The 19,113-nt window shown below is 39.6% G+C and overlaps 1 protein-coding gene across 1 annotated transcript in view; it reads left to right on the top strand.

Moving 5' to 3' along the window:
- LOC124402516 (filamin-B) overlaps positions 1 to 19,113 on the top strand; it is a 79,705-nt gene that overhangs the window by 28,649 nt on the left and 31,943 nt on the right. The window contains 17 exon segments of the mRNA XM_046875602.1: positions 4,690 to 4,938; positions 5,295 to 5,392; positions 6,810 to 6,957; positions 8,225 to 8,418; positions 8,504 to 8,666; positions 9,835 to 10,035; positions 12,919 to 13,056; positions 13,529 to 13,655; positions 14,461 to 14,597; positions 14,714 to 14,907; positions 15,019 to 15,132; positions 15,728 to 15,871; positions 17,122 to 17,245; positions 17,320 to 17,480; positions 17,992 to 18,082; positions 18,164 to 18,333; positions 18,976 to 19,093. Of these exon segments, the coding sequence (XP_046731558.1) occupies positions 4,690 to 4,938; positions 5,295 to 5,392; positions 6,810 to 6,957; positions 8,225 to 8,418; positions 8,504 to 8,666; positions 9,835 to 10,035; positions 12,919 to 13,056; positions 13,529 to 13,655; positions 14,461 to 14,597; positions 14,714 to 14,907; positions 15,019 to 15,132; positions 15,728 to 15,871; positions 17,122 to 17,245; positions 17,320 to 17,480; positions 17,992 to 18,082; positions 18,164 to 18,333; positions 18,976 to 19,093 (2,571 nt within the window).

Raw genomic sequence — 19,113 nt, 5'->3', positions numbered from 1 at the left:
TAAACACCATGGTCATACACAACTATGCCAATGAGGAGAAGTCTAATGTCAACGCTTTCCCTTAAAAGTCTCGATTTACTAAGTTTTTACTTTGTATTTACTAAATCTCGATTTGAAAAGACAAGCGTTTTATGTGCGTATTCGTTTTTTTTCATGCCAAGCATCTCCTGCAGCCGTGCAGCTCCTGATGGAAATTCCATTAAGCACCCCTGGTGAGGTAGAGGGTTGTGTGTGATGTAGAACCCAGCACTAATGAATTATGTTTGGCTGAATGCAGAGCCCCAGTGGCCGTCTTGGCCCCTGTCTGGCACTGCGTGGTTCTTTGAAGCCTTGCCAGAACATTCTCGGCTGGCTCGTCAGTGGAGTGGAAGCGTCAGAGCTCTCAGTCTCACGGCTACGTGGACGTGATGTGGAGCGAAAATTAAATTCTTCAGGGCAATGGGTCAGTGTGTCGGACAGCCTGGTGACTGTGGTGTGAACAATTTTTCTAAATTTGTTCATTTAATCAAGAATTCACAATCATGGAGACTGAACAAGGCAATGCAACATTTTACATTGACTGCATTTGGCAGACGTCATTATCCAGAGCAACTTTCATTTATCTCATTCATACAACTGAGCAGCTATTCAGCTAAGGGCCTTGGGTCAGGGGCCCAGGAATGGCAGCTTGGTGTGGCTGGGATTTGAACTCGCAACCTTTGGATTAATCTCCCAGTAATCAGTAACAAACTTAATATTCACTATATTCAATATACATCAGCTCTAGTGTCATTATGATTGACAGTGGAGAGAGTAACACCAGATCTTCCACCTAAAGCGCATGGCGAGTTTAGCTTCCTCGGCTCTCAGCCAAAGATGGAATTCCCTTTAATCTAAGGAAAATGCACTCTCATAATTTACCCCAATATTATTATATTGTCATATTATCCAGTCGGGCTAATTTCGGCGTGGTTATTTTTGTGTGTAACCTGTCCTCCTGTCAGATCTCCCATTTTACAAAGTACAAAGCTGATTTATCACCTCACAAAAGAGTTATTTGATCCATAACGTTAATGAAAACCCAGGTAGGGACTTGGTGCATTGCTGTTCAAGCTGAGCGTTCTGCCTCGCCTCGCCTCGCCTCTGGGCTAAAGTTCAGTTCCACCGCTCATTATTTCGGCGCCGGTTAAGAGGATGTTTGCGAGAGATGGCTGATAGTGCTACACAAAGAGGGAGTGTTACACACTCGTACACCCACGTGTGCACTCTTTCGTCAGTGGAGTGGGTGGTGCTTTTAAGGTGTGGCTGTATTATCTGTAATGTTTCCTCAAGGTGGCCCTGAATATCTCATTCCAATACATTGAGGAGAATAGACAAGATGTGAGATACAGTTTTAACTGTATTGCACATCTAACAATGGACATTGTCCCAAAGCAGCTTCACAGAATCAAATAGATTGTGAATTTTTGTTTTGCATCATAAATTAGTCTGTATACTTTTTATCAATAATGAGTTAGGGAGTTTTTCATTGCCACTGTCACCACTGGCTGAGATGGTATGATAAAGAAAACTTCAGGAACCAGATTCAAAAGGGAACTTATCCTCATTTGAGTGACACCGAATGTCCATTCAAGTTCTATAATTGTTGAGGTACTTGTACTGTTCACTGATGGACATTTGGATGCAAATCTGCTCATGACAAATGCAGTCTTAATCCATTGTAGAAAACTGATTGTATTAATTCCATTCCAAATCCATCATGGAACTTTAGGCTCTTCCTGTGGAACCGTCTTTAGCAGTAGCAAGTGGAGTCTAATTAAAGAGAACTTCATCCAGAAGTAGGTCATCAGGATGAATTAGGCAGGTGCAGAAAGAATGAAGGAACAGGATCACGATCTTCATTGTAGGGAATTTGAATCTGGACAGTAATGAGTCTTAAGAAATTAAGACTTCTTAGCAGCTATGGTTTTACTCTAGAAATTATCTAGAATTCCATTTATATTTAGTTTTATTGTTTCATTACCTTTTTTTGTATACATGCTTTTTTTTTTTTTTTTTTTTCTCTGTGGCCTAGACCATGTTTTATCTTGGCATGGGTTAAGCATAATCTTGGTCAGTGCTGTCTTAATACACCGCCTGGTACAGAGTAATCTAACTTGCTGATGCAGTCTGGGTGGAAACACTACGAGCAGGAGGATCCTGTTTTTATATACAGTATGTATGTATATATTTATTGCACACTGCAGAGTACATGTTTGGGGGGGGGATGTTCAAATGATGAAAGAAAACAAAATGCATTTAAAATAAAACTGAAAATAAAACTATTTGAAATGAATATTAAAAGGTGTGAAGTATTTAAAAAAGAAATTACTATTAGTCTAAAAAAAATAAAAATAAAATAAAGTATTGAAAAAAATCTCTGAAAAAAATATGATGCTATGCAATTCAGTATGGTACAGATACCATATCATAAATTTACTTGTGTTTACTGACTTCTAATGCATGGCGTTTTTACAAACAGGCCTTTGTGGGGGGAAAAAAAAGTTCATGCAGTTTTACCTCTGCCATGTTAATCTATATTCTGTGTAACTCAAATCTCTAATCAACATGGGCATGGACGAATATGGATGCTTTATGCAAATATATGTTTAATATTAGTGAAACCAAACTCAACATAGAGCCTGAAGACAAAATATTCTAGTACAGTTGTGTTCAAAATTATTCAACCCCCAATGCTGTAAATGGTTTTAGGGAATTTAGTGTACATTTGTAATTGTATTCAGAATGAAATCCTACAAGGACTTCTTAAAGAACCATATGCAACTAAAATGACATCAATTAGTTTTGTAATACAGTAGTAAATGTTTCTTTTGTGAATTCTTCATTGACATAATTATTCAACCCCTTAAAGACTACCACTCTGAAGAACAGAGGTTCAATGAAGTGTTTTCAATCAGGTATTGAAAACACCTGTGGATATCAGGGAGCAGCAATAAAGCCTAATAAGCACCAATTAGGCAGCTTTAAAATGACTGTGATACTCAGCTCCTTCTAGACATTTACTGGTGTGGTTACAAACATGGTGAGGTCAAGAGAATGGTCCAGGAAGACAAGAGAACAGGTGATTACTCTTCACAGGAAGGGCAATGGCTATAAGAAGATTGCAAAGATGTTAAACATACCAAGAGACACCATAGGAAGCATCATTCGCAAATTCAAGGCAAAGGGCACTGTTGAAACGCTACCTGGTCGTGGCAGAAAGAAGATGCTGACTTCGACTGCTGTGCGCTACCTGAAGCGTAGAGTGGAGAAAAGTCCCCGTGTGACTGCTGAGGAACTGAGAAAAGATTTGTCAGATGTGGGTACTGAAGTTTCTGCTCAGACAATACGGCGCACCCTGCGTAATGAAGGCCTCCATGCCAGAACTCCCAGGCGCACCCCCTTGCTGTCCCCAAAGAATAAGAAGAGTCGACTGCAGTATGCCAAAAGTCATGTGGACAAACCACAGAAGTTTTGGGATAGTGTTCTGTGGACTGATGAAACAAAATTAGAACTGTTTGGGCCCATGGATCAACGCTATGTTTGGAGGAGGAAGAACAAGGCCTATGAAGAAAAGAACACCTTGCCTACTGTGAAGCATGGCGGGGGGTCAATCATGCTTTGGGGCTGTTTTGCTTCTGCAGGTACTGGGAAGCTTCAGCGTGTGCAAGGTACCATGAATTCTCTTCAGTACCAGGAGATATTGGATGACAATGTGATGCAGTCCGTCACAAACCTGAGGCTTGGAAGGCGTTGGACCTTTCAACAGGACAATGATCCCAAGCATACCTCCAAGTCCACTAGAGCATGGTTGCAGATTAAAGGCTGGAACATTTTGAAGTGGCCATCGCAGTCACCAGACTTAAATCCGATTGAGAACCTCTGGTGGGACTTAAAGAAAGCAGTTGCAGTGCGCAAGCCTAAGAATGTGACTGAACTGGAGGCTTTTGCCCATGATGAATGGGCGAAGATACCCGTAGATCGCTGCAAGACACTTGTGTCAAGCTATGCTTCACGTTTAAAAGCTGGTATTACTGTAAAAGGATGTTGTACTAAGTACTAAGATTGAATGTCACTTGGGGGTTGAATAAAACTGATAATGATGTGAGCTCAGAAAAGACATTTGTGGTTATTTCATTATAAATGTTATGTTATATTAGTCTGACCTACACGTGCCTCTTTGATTTAATTGTAAGCAGGATGACTGAATGATCATAATCAATGTCAAACCGACCAAAACAATCAATTTCAGTGGGGGTTGAATAATTTTGAACACAACTGTAAATGTTGTAAAGTAATGATGGCGTTTTAAATTGTTGAATTGCTTGATTAAAAAGAGATGTTTAGTGATTTATTTATTTAAACGACAAAAAATTTTGGGGGAGTAAATTTATTTATCTGTTTAAAGAAAGGACGTCATAGGGGAAAAAATAAAAGAAGAAATAATAATATATATACTTATAAATATATATCTACTTTTATAAAACTTTTTTTTGACTGCTCTTTTGACAACTCAATTTTCATTCTAACATTTTCAGTACTTTCTGTTTACTTGCACAAGAATTTTGTAATGGGGCTAAAAGAAAACGGTCATTCGTCTAAGCTGTAGTCACTTTCACTGTTGTCACTGAGAGCCGTGAATCACCTTCATGTCTGCTTCTGTGTGTGCAGACAGTAAAGCAATCGTGGACGGAAACCTGAAGCTGATCCTGGGTCTGGTCTGGACACTCATTCTGCACTACTCCATCTCCATGCCCATGTGGGAAGAAGACGAGGACGAAGATTCTAAAAAGGCGACACCCAAGCAGAGGCTCTTGACCTGGGTCCAGAACAAAGTCCCTGACCTGCCCATCAGTAACTTCAGTCAGGACTGGAGGGATGGCAGGGCTCTGGGAGCTTTAGTGGACAGCTGTGCTCCAGGTGCGTGTGTGATATGTGGAGGTTGATGCTGGGAGATGTGTGGAAGTTCCACTCGTTTATGAAACATGATGGTGATTGTTGTAGAAATTCTGTTCAGAGCAAATTCAGAGGTGTCGTTCACCTTCGTCTGTGTCCTTTCTTTCTTTCTTTCTTTCTTTCTCTCTCTCTCTCTCTCTCTCTCTCTCTCTCTCTGTATTTTTTTGTGTATTACATGTGTGTGACATCTGACTTTGTATGTCTTTCCATCTGTCTCTTCATCTGTCTGTTTCTTGGTCCATCTCTTTTCTCTCTCGCTCTCTCTCTCTCGCTCTTATTTTCTAACTCTGTGTCTCTGTCTGTGTACATGTGTGTATTAGGTTTGTGTCCTGACTGGGAGACATGGGACCCAGTGAAGCCAGTGGAAAATGCTACAGAAGCCATGCAGCTGGCTGACGATTGGTTGGGAATCCCTCAGGTGAGCAGCACTGTGCATCTGTACATGACCCTAAACCCCAATTCACATAAACCCCCATGATTTAACCCAGATTAAGAGCTTCCAGATGTGTGAGATACATTACATATACACATGGAATGAGTGGTGTGCTGTGGTCCTTCTGATCGACTGAACTATGTCGTTAAATAAGGTGGGACTCGTTATCTGTAGCCAGCAAGAAGGTGAATGTATTTCTCAATCGTTTAACATGCAGCATTTCACACTTATCTCATTTGAACGTTTTATTTGTTTAAGAGGAGGCTGACATCCATTTCATTAATGTTTTATAAGTGGCACGCCCACACCCAATCACACCTTCACAAACAGAAAGGTGTACAGGTCAGAATAAGCGAGTACACACCCAGTGGCCTGGACTTCAAATGGAAATAAAGGACTTTTGCTTTGTTTCTTTTCTTTTGAATGTTGTTTCTGCCATAGATTACATAAAGAACTGGACTGACTCTCAAAGAAAAGGTGTCCCTCCTTATAAAGAAACATTTATTACCTTAACACTAATCTGTGGCATTTCAGCATGAGACAGTCCAACTTGCAGGGTTATTTATTTGTTTGTTTGTTTATTTATTTAGGCTAGTATGATATGGGAAAAGTGAATAGTGCACTATATTCCTATGTGTTCATTATGTATGTATCATTTTGGTACATACATCAAAAATGTCTTGTATAAATATAAATAAAATGTAATTATTATTATTATTACATAAATTACATATTATATATGTATTTAGTGAAATGTGGGTAGAATTTCTGTTCTGTATAAAGAATAGTGACAGATTTATAATGCTAATATCATGTAATAATGTATTACTATAAGCAATATACCTAATAATTTTCTTTAAATATAACGCTGAATATACATTTTTAGTCATTTTTTTTTAGCATTTAACATTGTATTTCATACAATAAAAAAAAATAAATATAATTGAAATTTTGCCTTTTAATTTTAACCTTTTTTTATGTTAAAATGCTAAATGCACAAACTGCGAATAACACATGATCTTGGCAGTTTAGAAAAGAGGCCTACAGTAAATTTTTATTCTGATTTATTGATCTTCTGATCACATCTCGGCAAACTATCCACCTCCTTCGTATTCGAAATCACATCATGCATGGTGCAAATTTGCATATTGGAGCATGATTGGCTCTTGTATTTTATGACACAATAAAACACCTGCTTTTTGAGAAAAATGCAGCAACACTGCAGCAGTAATAGTTTTCACACTTTCTTGAGTCTGCACTCTGTTATTATTATCACAGCAGATATATTTTATAATGGTGACTGTGGTGATAGCCTGGGGTGTGGTTGTGTAGGGACACATTTCCTCACCCTGTCGATTGTGTGTTTCCGGCTAACAGTAGAATTTACTGTTTGTCTTTCCAGGTGATCGCTCCTGAAGAGATCATTGACCCAAGTGTGGATGAGCAGTCTGTCATGACATACCTGTCGCAGTTCCCCAAGGCCAAACTCAAACCTGGAGCACCTCTCAAGCCTAAACTCAACCCCAAAAAGGCCCGTGCTTATGGCCCAGGTGAGAAACTGCATATAATGTTTCCTTCCCTGCATTATGTAATAAACTATGATCTATATTTGGTCCAAAAATATAGGATTGAATTTATTATTAGGACTTGGAGAATGAATTGATGCACAGTAGAACAGTACAATTTGAAATTTTTCCCTAAACACATGGTTTCATTTATAAGAAAATGTTGCTTTTTATTAAATTGTTTTTTATTATCTCTTTAGCCGTATTCTCTGCTGGAACCTGCCCAATACAATAAGAATTATCAGTGCATTTATACATAAATAATCTCCAAATTCTATGCCCCAGGGTTCGAAAGCTCTGTGGCGTTTCTCATTTGTAGCTTGAAGAGAGTTGCGTTGAAACAGTGAAAAGATTAACTTCTACCCACTAGCTTTATTTAATGGTTTATTCTTTCCCACCATGTTATATTAGAACCTGGCAGCCCCTTCACATCGTATAAAACACTGGCATGTAAATATTGTACGGCCCTGTAAGATTTTGTGCATGGCTGATAAAACGTCAATAAACGCAGCCCCTGACCTGTTGTGAAATTCTCCAGGTCTCCAAAAAGCAGTAGCTAATGTGTCCAGACGTTTTTTGCCCATATTGGCACTTTATTCTCATGCCACAAGGGCCCTGTTAAATTTGCCCCAGCAAAATAGCTACCTTGCTTGAATCGTTTACTTTCTCTGCAGCATGTGCAGTCTCTGTAAAGGAATAATTCAGACTGGTTTGCGGTAGAATTTCTAGATTTAATATCATAATGCAATGCATTGAACACTTTCGTCAAAGCCTGCAATCTCAGTGGTTCATTGAAAGCCTGAAAGGTAAAGCTTCCTACATTAGGCTTCTAGTAAGATCTTTAATAACGTCAGTGATGTTTGTTTACACAAAGCCTGGGTAAAGAATCGCACCAGTTTCTGCATGGTGGGTTTGGGAATGAACTGCATTTTCTCCTGTGTTGTTACTCTAGACCCCAGGGGAACTGAGCTTTGACTAAATCTACTGCAGCGACAGTGTTATTTTTGACATACAGAACAGATAAAAGGAACAAATTGAAGATTGGTTGAGTGAAGCTTAAAATGTGTGAGAATGTGTGCATCATGGCGGTTTTGGTGCTCGATTTAAGACTTGGCGAACCTGTAAAACAAAAGTTTAATAATGAAAAATTGAAGGAAAGGATGTTGTAAATAAATACACCCCAGACCTCAACACCTCACCTTCATCAATATATGAGTTTACTAACACCTTTCCGTCTTGTACTGTTTCTCAGGTATTGAGCCGGTGGGTAACAGAGTGATGCAGCCGGCTGTATTCACTGTGGACACGTTTAGCGCAGGACAGGGACAGGTCACTGTCTACATTGAGGACCCTGAGGGCAGGAGGGAAGAGGTCAAGGCTGTTCTCAACGAAGGCAAAAAGACCTACAATGTAACATACATTCCTCAAGTGATGGGACCTCACAAGGTGAGTTAAAGGAAATCTAGTGCATCTCCGCTTGGTAGAAGTGCAGAAGAATTCTTGCTATTTCTTCTATGTTTTGTCTCTACAGGTGACTGTGCTGTTTGCTGGCCAAGAAATTCCCAAAAGCCCTTTCGAAGTAAACGTGGACAAGGCTCAGGGTGACCCCACCAAGGTCACAGCCAAAGGCCCTGGTCTTGAACCAGTGGGCATCATTGCGAATAAACCCACTTACTTTGACATCTACACAGCAGGTCTGTTGGTTGTGTGTTCTGTTTTTGAACATTGCAGTTAGTACAAGTAACATAAGCGCATAAAAATACAGTAGCATTGATAAAGAAAAATGGGATTGAGCAGACTGCAGATTTCCTTCGATTTTAGTAGTGTTCACAAAATTACGGCATGTACTAAAGTTTCAGACTTATAAAAAGTACCCACGTCTTTTTTCGGATCTAATTACGCTTCACATTTGACGTCAGGTTGTAAACAAACAACTCAAACAACCCCATGGGTTCTACCATTTAAAGTAATTAGGACTGCAGTGCCAGGGTTTTGCTTGGTTTTTAACTCTCTTATAAGATCAGATCACTGTGTGTGTTCAACCATAGAAACAAATTCGAAAGGAGTGTAAGGGATGAACATCTCAGGGTCACCATCTTGTCGTCGTCGTCTTCTTCTTTCGGCTGCTCCCATTAGGGGTTGCCACAGCGGATCATCCGTCTCCATACCACCCTGTCCTCTACATCTGCCTCTTTCACACCAACTACCTGCAACTGTCTTCTCTCACCACATCCATAAACCTCCTCCTTGGCCTTCCTCTTTTCCTACTTCCTGGTGGCTCCATCCTTAGCATTCCTCTACCAATATAACTCATGTCCCTTCTCTGCACATGTCCAAACCATCTCAATCTCGCCTCCCTCACCATGTCACCAAAACGTCCTACATGCGCTGTCCCTCTAATAAACTAATTTCTAATTCTGTCCATCGTCGTCACTCCCAACGAAAACCTCAACATCTTCAGCTCTGCTACCTCCAGCTCCACCTCCTGTCTTTTACTCGATGCCACTGTCTCTAAACCATACAACATCGCAGGTCTCACCACAGTCCTATAAACTTTTCCTTTCATTCTTGCAGATACCCTACTATCACAAATCACTCCTGCTATCACTCTTCTCCACCCACTCCACCCTGCCTGTACTCTTTTCTTAATTTCTCTAACACACTCTCCATTACTTAAGCTTACAGCACCTGGTATTCCCAGGCGGTCTCCTATCCAAGTACTAACCAGGCCAGAGGGTCACCATCTTGTAATTACTGTAATTCTAACATGATGTGAATGCATCAATATATAATTGTACACAGAATGTTAATACTGATAATATACTGATCATGATAAGTGTACGTTATGTATTTATGTAACAGGTGCTGGTGTGGGTGATGTAACCGCTGTGATTAAGGACCCCCAGGGCAATAAGAACACTGTGGAGGTCATGATGGAGGACAAGGGTGACAGTGTGTTTCGCTGCACGTACAGACCCGTTCAGGCCGGTCCTCACACAGTCGCTATCATGTTTGGAGGCATCGCCATTCCCAAGAGTCCTTACTCTGTGAACGTTGGTCCAGGTATGAATGTCCTTTATTCACAATGTGTACATCTGAATTCTATTGATTCTGTATACAATGCCCAGTATGCACGTAGAAATAAATGTATATAACGCATGCTGCCGATATGATCACACGGAGACCCTGAGAGATCCGCATTTGTAAAGAAAGCTTGTTCGAGCATAGCTCTAGACATAGAGGGTCTTGAACTAGCAGTTAAAAAGAGCCCTTTAGTAGCTTTCAAACAGCACCAAAGGCTACAGAATGCGGCCGTTTTAGCTGATTTTGAGCTCTATTTCTTTTAAAAGATCTCATATTTCAGCCCAGATTTTTAAAAGGTCATAGTTTTATTACTAAATTGTACACATACATATATTTATTTTTATTTTTAGCATGTGATCAATCAGTATTGCATTTGATGTAATATAAAAAACCTCATAGCTAAATTTTTTTTGTTAGTTTTATGTAATAAAAAATTCTTATTCATTTGTCAGAATTGTGAATCGTATCAAAAGGTTTTATGACCAACATGTATTAGTACACCACTAGCTGATAAATCCTATAAACATAAAGCAGACATTCTGTAATTGGGGGTGTGTTTGGTAATTAAATTGGTTTCAGCATGGGGTTAAATGTTTACAGTGGCTATTAAAGCCGAGTTACTAAAGTCAACACACGTGCTGTCTTGTTCAAAAGTATTTTCACACCTTTTTAGCACTCGTTGGGGACTGGTGAAAAGTGAAACATTTCCCATAATTTTCTCGTAAATAGCGATAGAAATTACTCTTGAACTAACAGTTGTCAAATCTCAAAGGATCTGTACTGGCATGACTGTGGCATGTGTACTGTGTTGAGAATTTGACATATTAAAAAAGCATTTTTATTCAAAAATTGTTTAGGAACCATAAAAGACCTTGCCCTTTTTTCAGACCGATCCAGAACTGCGTGTGGACTTTTCTTCACTTCACCAAATTTTAGCTTCTACGTAAATTTAGTGTTTGACGTCAAAATAAGGAGCAGTATCGTGCATAACCTGTGATCTGTATGTAGAAACATTATGAGGAAAGGCTGGAAGGAAGTAGCAGAGATTGGTGTGACTAAGGGTGCCATAGGCCATTCATTTGTTTATGATTTATGATTGCTGTCCTCGGTGTGTCTTCAGTTTCCCAGTGAAGAAGCAGCAGTTTGAAAAGATTAAATAAAACATTCAATAAATGTGTTTCTGAGGTAAAATGTATTGCGAATGCGGCGAACCTCAACGCAGTCGTTTTACTTTCTACATTCAGAACATAAATCACAATAAACAATAAAGCAAGATGTGTCCAAATGAAAGACAATCAGCATTTTTGTGAGGTACTAGCTTGTGTGTGTGTGTGTGTGTGTGTGTGTGTGTGTGTGTGTGTGTGTGTGTGTGTGTGTGTGTATTTGCGTGTATAGGAACCACTCCAACATAGAGATAGATTGTGTTAGCCAGTGAACCAGTGTGCTGGCAAAATTATTGAGAGCTTGTAAAACACCAGATTCCTTCTCTGTGAGGCAACTTTTCCAAACCAGGTTAGCGTGCTCCATTTCAGGCTTTCAGGAAACCTAATTTAATTGATTTTCCCAAATAAAAATGACGTATCATCAAGAACTGTAAATAATGAGCCTTTTTTTTTTTTTTTTTTAACAATCTCCGAACAGTATAAGCATTGTTCAGTTTACTTAAAGATCACCAATGTGATTGTTTGCATTGCTTTTAGCAAGAGACTGTTTATACTGATTCTAAAGCGTAAATATTTTTCAAGCAGGACCGTGTTCTCGCTCGGTCTGTGTACACGAAAAACAAAACAGATTTTAATTATTTGCTGGGTGTAGCTGTGAGAAAATTGCATTTCATACTGTATATAAAGGAAAGTGAAAATTATAGAATTTATTTATTATTGTGGTTTAATCACTATTATAGCAAAGAAAGAAAGAAGAGAGGGAGCAAATAAAGAAAGAGAAAGGGGTGAATAAAGAGAGGAGCAAAGAAAGAAAGAAAGAAAGAGAAAGGGGTAAATGAAGAGAGGGAACAAAGAAAGAGGAGAAAAGTAAGAATGAGAGAAAGAAAAGGGTTCTAAGTTTATTAGAATGCACGGTATAGATGAATATAAGGATCGGTAGACTGATTGATTGATTGGTGGGCGGATGGTTGGGGATGTTTGTTTAGATGGATGGATGGATGGATGAAAGGATGGGCATGGATGTTTAAATTGTTAGATAGATAGGAAGGTAGTTAAATGTGTAGGGGATGTGGATGGATGGATAGATAGAGTGATAGAGTGATAGAGTGATAGAGTGATAGAGTGATAGAGTGATAGAGTGATAGAGTGATAGAGTGATAGAGTGATAGAGTGATAGAGTGATAGAGTGATAGATAGATAGATAGAGTTAAGGATAGATTAGATAGATAGATAGATAGATAGATAGATAGATAGATAGATAGATAGATAGATAGATAGATAGATAGAGTTAAGGATAGATAGATAGATAGATAGATGATAGATAGATAGATGATAGATAGATAGATAGATAGATAGATAGATAGAGATAGATAGATAGGATAGATAGATAGAGTTAAGATAGATAGATAGATGATAGATAGATAGGATAGATAGATAGATAGAGTTAAGGATAGATAGATAGATAGATAGATAGATAGATAGATAGATAGATAGATAGATAGATAGATAGATAGATAGATAGATAGATAGATAAAGATAAGGATAGATAGATAGATTGGTGGGTAGATGGATGGATGGATAAATGAACACTGTCCCAGAGGGAATTTTTTCGTTGACCTTTTTTGAGTGACTGTTTTATAGCTTATGTCATGAAATGTGATTGTGTGAAAGAGACACTGAGCATGTGTATATATTTCAGCGTCCACCCCCAGCGCTTGCAGAGCGACCGGCAGAGGCCTGCAGCCCCGAGGAGTACGTGTACGCCAAGTGGCCGACTTCAAGGTGGACACAAGAAACGCAGGCAGTGGTGATCTGAAGGTCACAGTAAAGGGTCCTAGTAAGTTTTAATTATATTCAGTTTAATTTTATTTGTAAAGTATGTTCAACAGTAGACATTGTTACAAAGCAGCTTTACAGTCACACAACCACAAATGGGTTTTTTTTTTTGGGTCAGAAGCCTTATTAAAAAAACAAAAAAAAAAAACCTTTCCTAGAAACCTTAAGTTCTAACATCAAACTATAGAAAAGACCTGACTCATACAAAAGCAGACCAGGGCGGAGGATATTCCCCGGCCATCACCAGGATCTCATTCCCAGATGACGTTATGCTTGCTGAGTCAGCAGGCTTTTTACGCTTGGATGATGATTAATGACCGGTTTGACATGACATGTTGTTTTTTCTTACTTAAAATGAATATTTACTGTAATTATGCTGTGTCTGGTAGTCGAAGCTGTTCAGAATGTCTGGGTCTGGCTGAAGATGCCACATGCTATTTCCAGATATTAAAGAATGATATTCTTTCTTGTAGAAGGCCTAGACGAGCAGGTGAAACTGAAAGAAGCCATGGACGGCGTCTACGCTTATGAGTATTATCCGAACGCTCAGGGCAAGTACACAGTGAGCATCACGTGGGGTGGACAGCACATTCCCAAGAGGTGAGTTTCCACAGAGCAGTCTGCTTGTGGTGTCTGTGGTAGGGCAAGGTAGGAAGGGGCATGACATTACATCACCCTTTCCACTGTGTGTGGGTCTAGGTTCGAAAAACTGTTCCACAGGGAACTCGCACGTACACAGCGTGCGTTCACCTATGACTTATGGGTTAATAAGGATCCAATGTACATTTAAAGTTTATTAGTTTTTTTTTCTGTGCTGTGTTGTGAAAGCTTCTGTGCTGTTTTTATGCAACAAGGACATGTACTGACATTCCAATAAAAGGAAGAGCATTTATTGGGCAGGAAAGTATTTTTCCATTAGATCACAACTTAAAAATTTCATGGCAGCTCCAAAAAGGGTGTGTATGCGTGCATCGGTCTGGTATTTACTCACAAATATACTGCCTGTGTTCTTAAGCTGATATAGTGTGTGTGTGAGGTGATCTCATCCGTGCATTGGCTCCTATTCAGAGCTGTAACTGCTAACACCCCCAGGCCCGGCCCCTCCCAGCATACAGTACACGCTGAAATGCTTCAATGAGAGGAAAGCTAAAGGGGGGGAGGCTGAATGAATACAATTGGCTTCTGTTCACCTGGACTTTCCTCACTTGGTGCACCTACACGCTAGTCAGCTATGCAGCTCGGTCATCGTTACTGTGTTACACATTCACCCTGCGGTCATGAACTCTGTTCGAACCATGCTGTGAAAATCTGTCTGCTTCTCAACATCATTTTTGGGTCATGCAAGTCATCTCAAATCTTGTATATATGATGTTTTTAACGCTTGTTTCTGTGTGCTTGGATTTAGTCCTTTCGAGGTTCTGGTCAGTCCTGAAGCCGGGCCGCAGAAGATCCGAGCTTGGGGCCCGGGTCTGGAAGAAGGCATTGTGGGGAAGTCGGCTGACTTTGTGGTCGAGTCTGTTGGCACAGATGTAGGAGTGCTGGGTGAGTTTTATGGCACATTGGGAACAAAAGCGATTTCAGAATAAATGACATCACTTGCTTTTAAAGTGTTGAACTTCGGGCTTTCCATGTATTAGAGCTTTTTGCTTTTCATGCAGGCTTTGCCATTGAGGGTCCTTCTCAAGCCCGGATCGAGTGTGAGGATCAGAATGACGGATCCTGTGACGTCAGGTATTGGCCTACCGAGCCCGGCGAGTATGCCGTCCACATTATGTGTGACGATGAGGACATCGAAGAGAGTCCGTTCATGGCTTACATCATTCCTGACAATAAAGAAAGCAATCCTGACCAGGTACAAACTCTCTTTGTTAATGAGAAAGATCCATATTTTTTTGAGTTGTTCAGTCATGTCATATCCAAACTTTTTAATGGTCTTATGCATTATTATCCGTAACTGATTCAGGTTAAAGCTTATGGTCCAGGCCTGGAGAAGACCGGCTGCATCATCAACAAGCCTGCAGAGTTCACGGTCGAGGCCAAAGACGCTGGAAATGGTCCCCTAAAGATCCTCGCCCAGGTGAGCAAAATAATTTGGAAGAATCTTATAGAAAAATGTTCAAATTCCCAAAACAACCTTATTTACACTGATCAGGCATAACAATATGACCACCTGCTTAATATTGTGAAGGTCCTCTTTTGCTGCAAAAACAGTCCTGACCTGTCAAACATCAACAGCATTTCTTTCTTCTGCAAATTGACCTACAATAGTTAATCTCCGCTTCCCCACGTGCAATCAATGAGCCTCGGCCATCCATGACCCTGTCACTGGTTCACCACTGTTCCTTCTTTGAACCACTTATGATAGACCCTGGGAACATCCTACAAGAGCTGCAGTTTTGGAGATGCTCTAACCCAGTCGTCTAGCCGTCACTTGCCCATTTTTCCTGCTTCTAACACGTCAACTTTGAGGACAAAATATTTACCTGCTGCCTAATAAATCCCACTCACTAACAAATGCCATGATGAAGAGATTTCACTTCACTTTACTGGTCATAATGTTATAATTTCATAATCTTATGTCTGATCGATGTGTACACAGACATAGGGTTTGCTAGTGTCCTAAAGCTTTTAATTGTCATCTTGACCCATGTCTCGCTTCTTAAACATTCCAGGACGCGGACGGTAAGCCCATCGACGTGAAGGTGAAAAGTAAAGGAGACGGTGTGTACTCCTGCTCCTACACTCCAACCTCCGCTATCAAACACACAGTGGCGGTCACTTGGGGAGGGATCAACGTTTCCAACAGCCCTTTCAGGGTAAGCCCTCCGGAGCCCCAGAGCTCCACAGTTCCCTCTCCCACTAACACCCCGGCCACTAACCTCTCCGCTGAGATCACTAACCTAACGGAGTCTAAGGTTCCTGAGGTGAAGGCTAACCCTGAGGTGTTTGACCTGATCGATTTTGACGGGCCGGCGGAACCTTACATCCCGAAACACCAACCCATCATAATTATTACTACCTATGTTGAAGAGTCTCGCTCTGTTTCTATCATTTAATTTTTATTTGAAGCTGCTACATGAAGTAAAAAAAAATTCACTTTTGCTAACAGCTGTATTAATGAACACAACTGAATTGATTTATATATTTATATATAAATGTTTATTTTATTAAATTGTTTTTATAACTAATCTCCGTTTTATGATTCGAATCCTAACTGTAGTTTTGTCTGAACAACCAAATCAGCATTTGTGTAGTTTAGTTGTTGCTTTTTGTTTCTAATAATTTCAAACTTTTTAGATTTTTTATTTTATTTACTCTGATTATTTTAGATAGGATTGTAATTTATGTGATTTATTGTCATTCTTTGATTTGCTTGTGATTGAACGTCAAAGAAATGTTTACCACTGCATAAAGACTCGATGTAACGCTGCAATGCAAATACATGACATTTTCCGATGTCATGTTTATCGATCTGACTGAAAATTGAGTATCTGATCATCAGTATTAATAACCTGAGATTTCTTTTATGTACAATCCTAAAGAGGAAGCACTTTTGGAATTAGTATTGATTTTTTTCTTTTCCCCACAGAAATAAATTCTTGACTGATTTATTAAATTGTGAACTAAATATTTGTATATTTAAAATAAATTTCAATGCAAGGCACATCTCAGTTTTTTGCATCTTATTGTTTCCTTCATGTGTCAAATGGAAATATTTTTTCGTGTGTTGTGATCCTGTAGGATCTGCTGTAAACTGTGTTTAAAAAAGAGCAGTAGGTCACAAGAATTAAATTAATGGAAGATCAACATGTCGACGTTCCATAGCGCCTTTGACACACGCTTGGAAACGTTCCACAATACAATGCTGCTGTATTGCGTCAGTGGAAATGCTTTTGTTTTCTGCAGCTGAAGTTCATATCCTGTTTCCTATACAGAACTGTGATCAGGAGAAGTGGAAAAATGCCGCTTATTGCTCCTTTTAATGTCAATTATTTTCTGTACGTTGCACATGTTGTATACGTTCTAGCTTTGTTTTAAATGTAACTTCAACATGACTGTGCCTTAGGTTCAAGTTGGAAAGGGCAGTCACCCTCACAAGGTGAAAGTGTTCGGTCCGGGAGTGGAGAGAACTGGCCTGAAAGCTCACGAGCCCACACACTTCACTGTAGATTGCACAGAAGCTGGAGAAGGTAATTAAGACATGCACACATTTTATGCTTAAGTTAAAGCATTTATATATTAAATACTTTTATTTCCACTTTAGGTGACGTCAGCGTGGGTATTAAGTGTGACGCGAATGTGATCAGCGATAAAGAAGAAGACGTCGAATTCGATATCATTCCCAATGCCAATGACACCATTACCGTCAAGTACATCCCACCAGGGCCCGGACGTCTCACCATTAAAGTCCTTTTTACAGATCAAGTAAGTGAAATCACCTCACCGTAGGATTTGTATGTGCTTTTTAAACTCATTCCACATTTGTTCCTGTTGGCTGTTCTGATAACCTCCACTCTTCTGGGAAGATGTTCCACTAGATTTTAGCATGTGCTTATAGAAGTTTGTCCTTCTTTAGCCACAAGGGCATTATTCAAGTCAGTTACTGATGTAGGTGATGTGAGGAGGCCTGAGGTGTAGTTCATCCCAAAGGTGTTCAATAGGGTTGAGGTCAGAGCTTTCTAGCAAGCCACTCAAGATCCTTCATCCCATACACTGTACACCATATTTCAATGGAGCTGGTTCTGTTCACAGGTGCATTGTCATGCTAGAACAGTTTTGGTTTTCCTAGTTGAAGTGAAGGGAAAATGTAATTCTACCTCATACAAAGACCTTGTATACAATTGTGTGCCTCAAACTTTGTGGACCACATATGGCTGGAAATGTCAGGTGTCCCCATTCAAATGTCCATATCATGTATATTATTTGTACATCACAGGAAATTCCTGCCAGTCCATTCCGTGTCAAAGTGGATCCATCGCACGATGCGTCCAAAGTTAAGGCCGAGGGTCCTGGAATCGCTCGAGCAGGTTTGAGTTCTGTGTCCACTCAGCATGTCATTTTAGCGTTCCAGAGCTAATTTCTTTAAGAGTTTTCTATTTTTTCCACAGGTGTGGAGAGTGCCAGGCCCACTCATTTCACCGTCTTCACCAAAGGAGCAGGGAAAGCACCGGTGGATGTCCAGTTCTCCGGTCCAAACAGAGGACAAGCTGTGCGAGATTTTGAGATCATCAACAACTTCGATTATTCCTACACTGTCAAGTACACACCAGTCCAGCAGGTATTATCTTTTTCCTCATTAGTAAATATAAGTTTTCACATATTCTGAATGGCTGCATTTGAAAAAATGATAGCACAGGTAGATCTAACCCTTTTAATCTAAATTAATGTACTACCTTGTACCAATTGCAACATACTCTATAGTTACAGTCGCATGTTTCTCTCTCATACCTACTTATTATAAATTATTTTTTTTTTTTTTGCACTACTTCTGTACTTTCTATGTGTATGATTTTGAGAAGGCAGTATACTAGATCTAATAACCCATATATCGAGTTTTTAATGCGCTCTGATTTGTGTCAGGTGGTTCTTTGTGAATAAAAATGATGTAATGTGTACTATTAGTCATGGATTATCCCCTACATCAGAATCAGGTTTATTGAACAAGTGTGATTTTGGAAATTTGGTTCCAGCTGTTGATGAAGTTGTGAAGTACAGACATAAATAACACTATACGTTTAGCTTGGGCTATATAAGACAAAACAGACAATACAAGTGTTAATTAGGACAGGATATATAACAGTCAGAGTATATTAGAGATTAGTAATGTACTGTGGAAGTATGGAAGTACATGTAAATCAATAGACGTGTACTCTATAAAAAATATTTTTGATCATATCCTGTTTTTTTATGGTTCTAAAAGGGAGAAATGGTGATCATTGTGACTTTTGGAGGTGACCCCATCTCTAAAAGTCCATTTGCTGTGGGAGTGGGAGCACCACTTGACCTCAGCAAAATCGAAGTGGACGGCCTGGAAAGCAGTGAGTTTTCTCATTGGGAC

Source organism: Silurus meridionalis, chromosome 19, assembly GCF_014805685.1.
Source record: "Silurus meridionalis isolate SWU-2019-XX chromosome 19, ASM1480568v1, whole genome shotgun sequence".
In the NCBI taxonomy this organism is placed as follows: Eukaryota; Metazoa; Chordata; class Actinopteri; order Siluriformes; family Siluridae; genus Silurus; species Silurus meridionalis.
The sequence above is the reverse complement of the archived record's forward strand: the minus strand, read 5'-3'. Positions and strand labels throughout refer to the sequence as shown.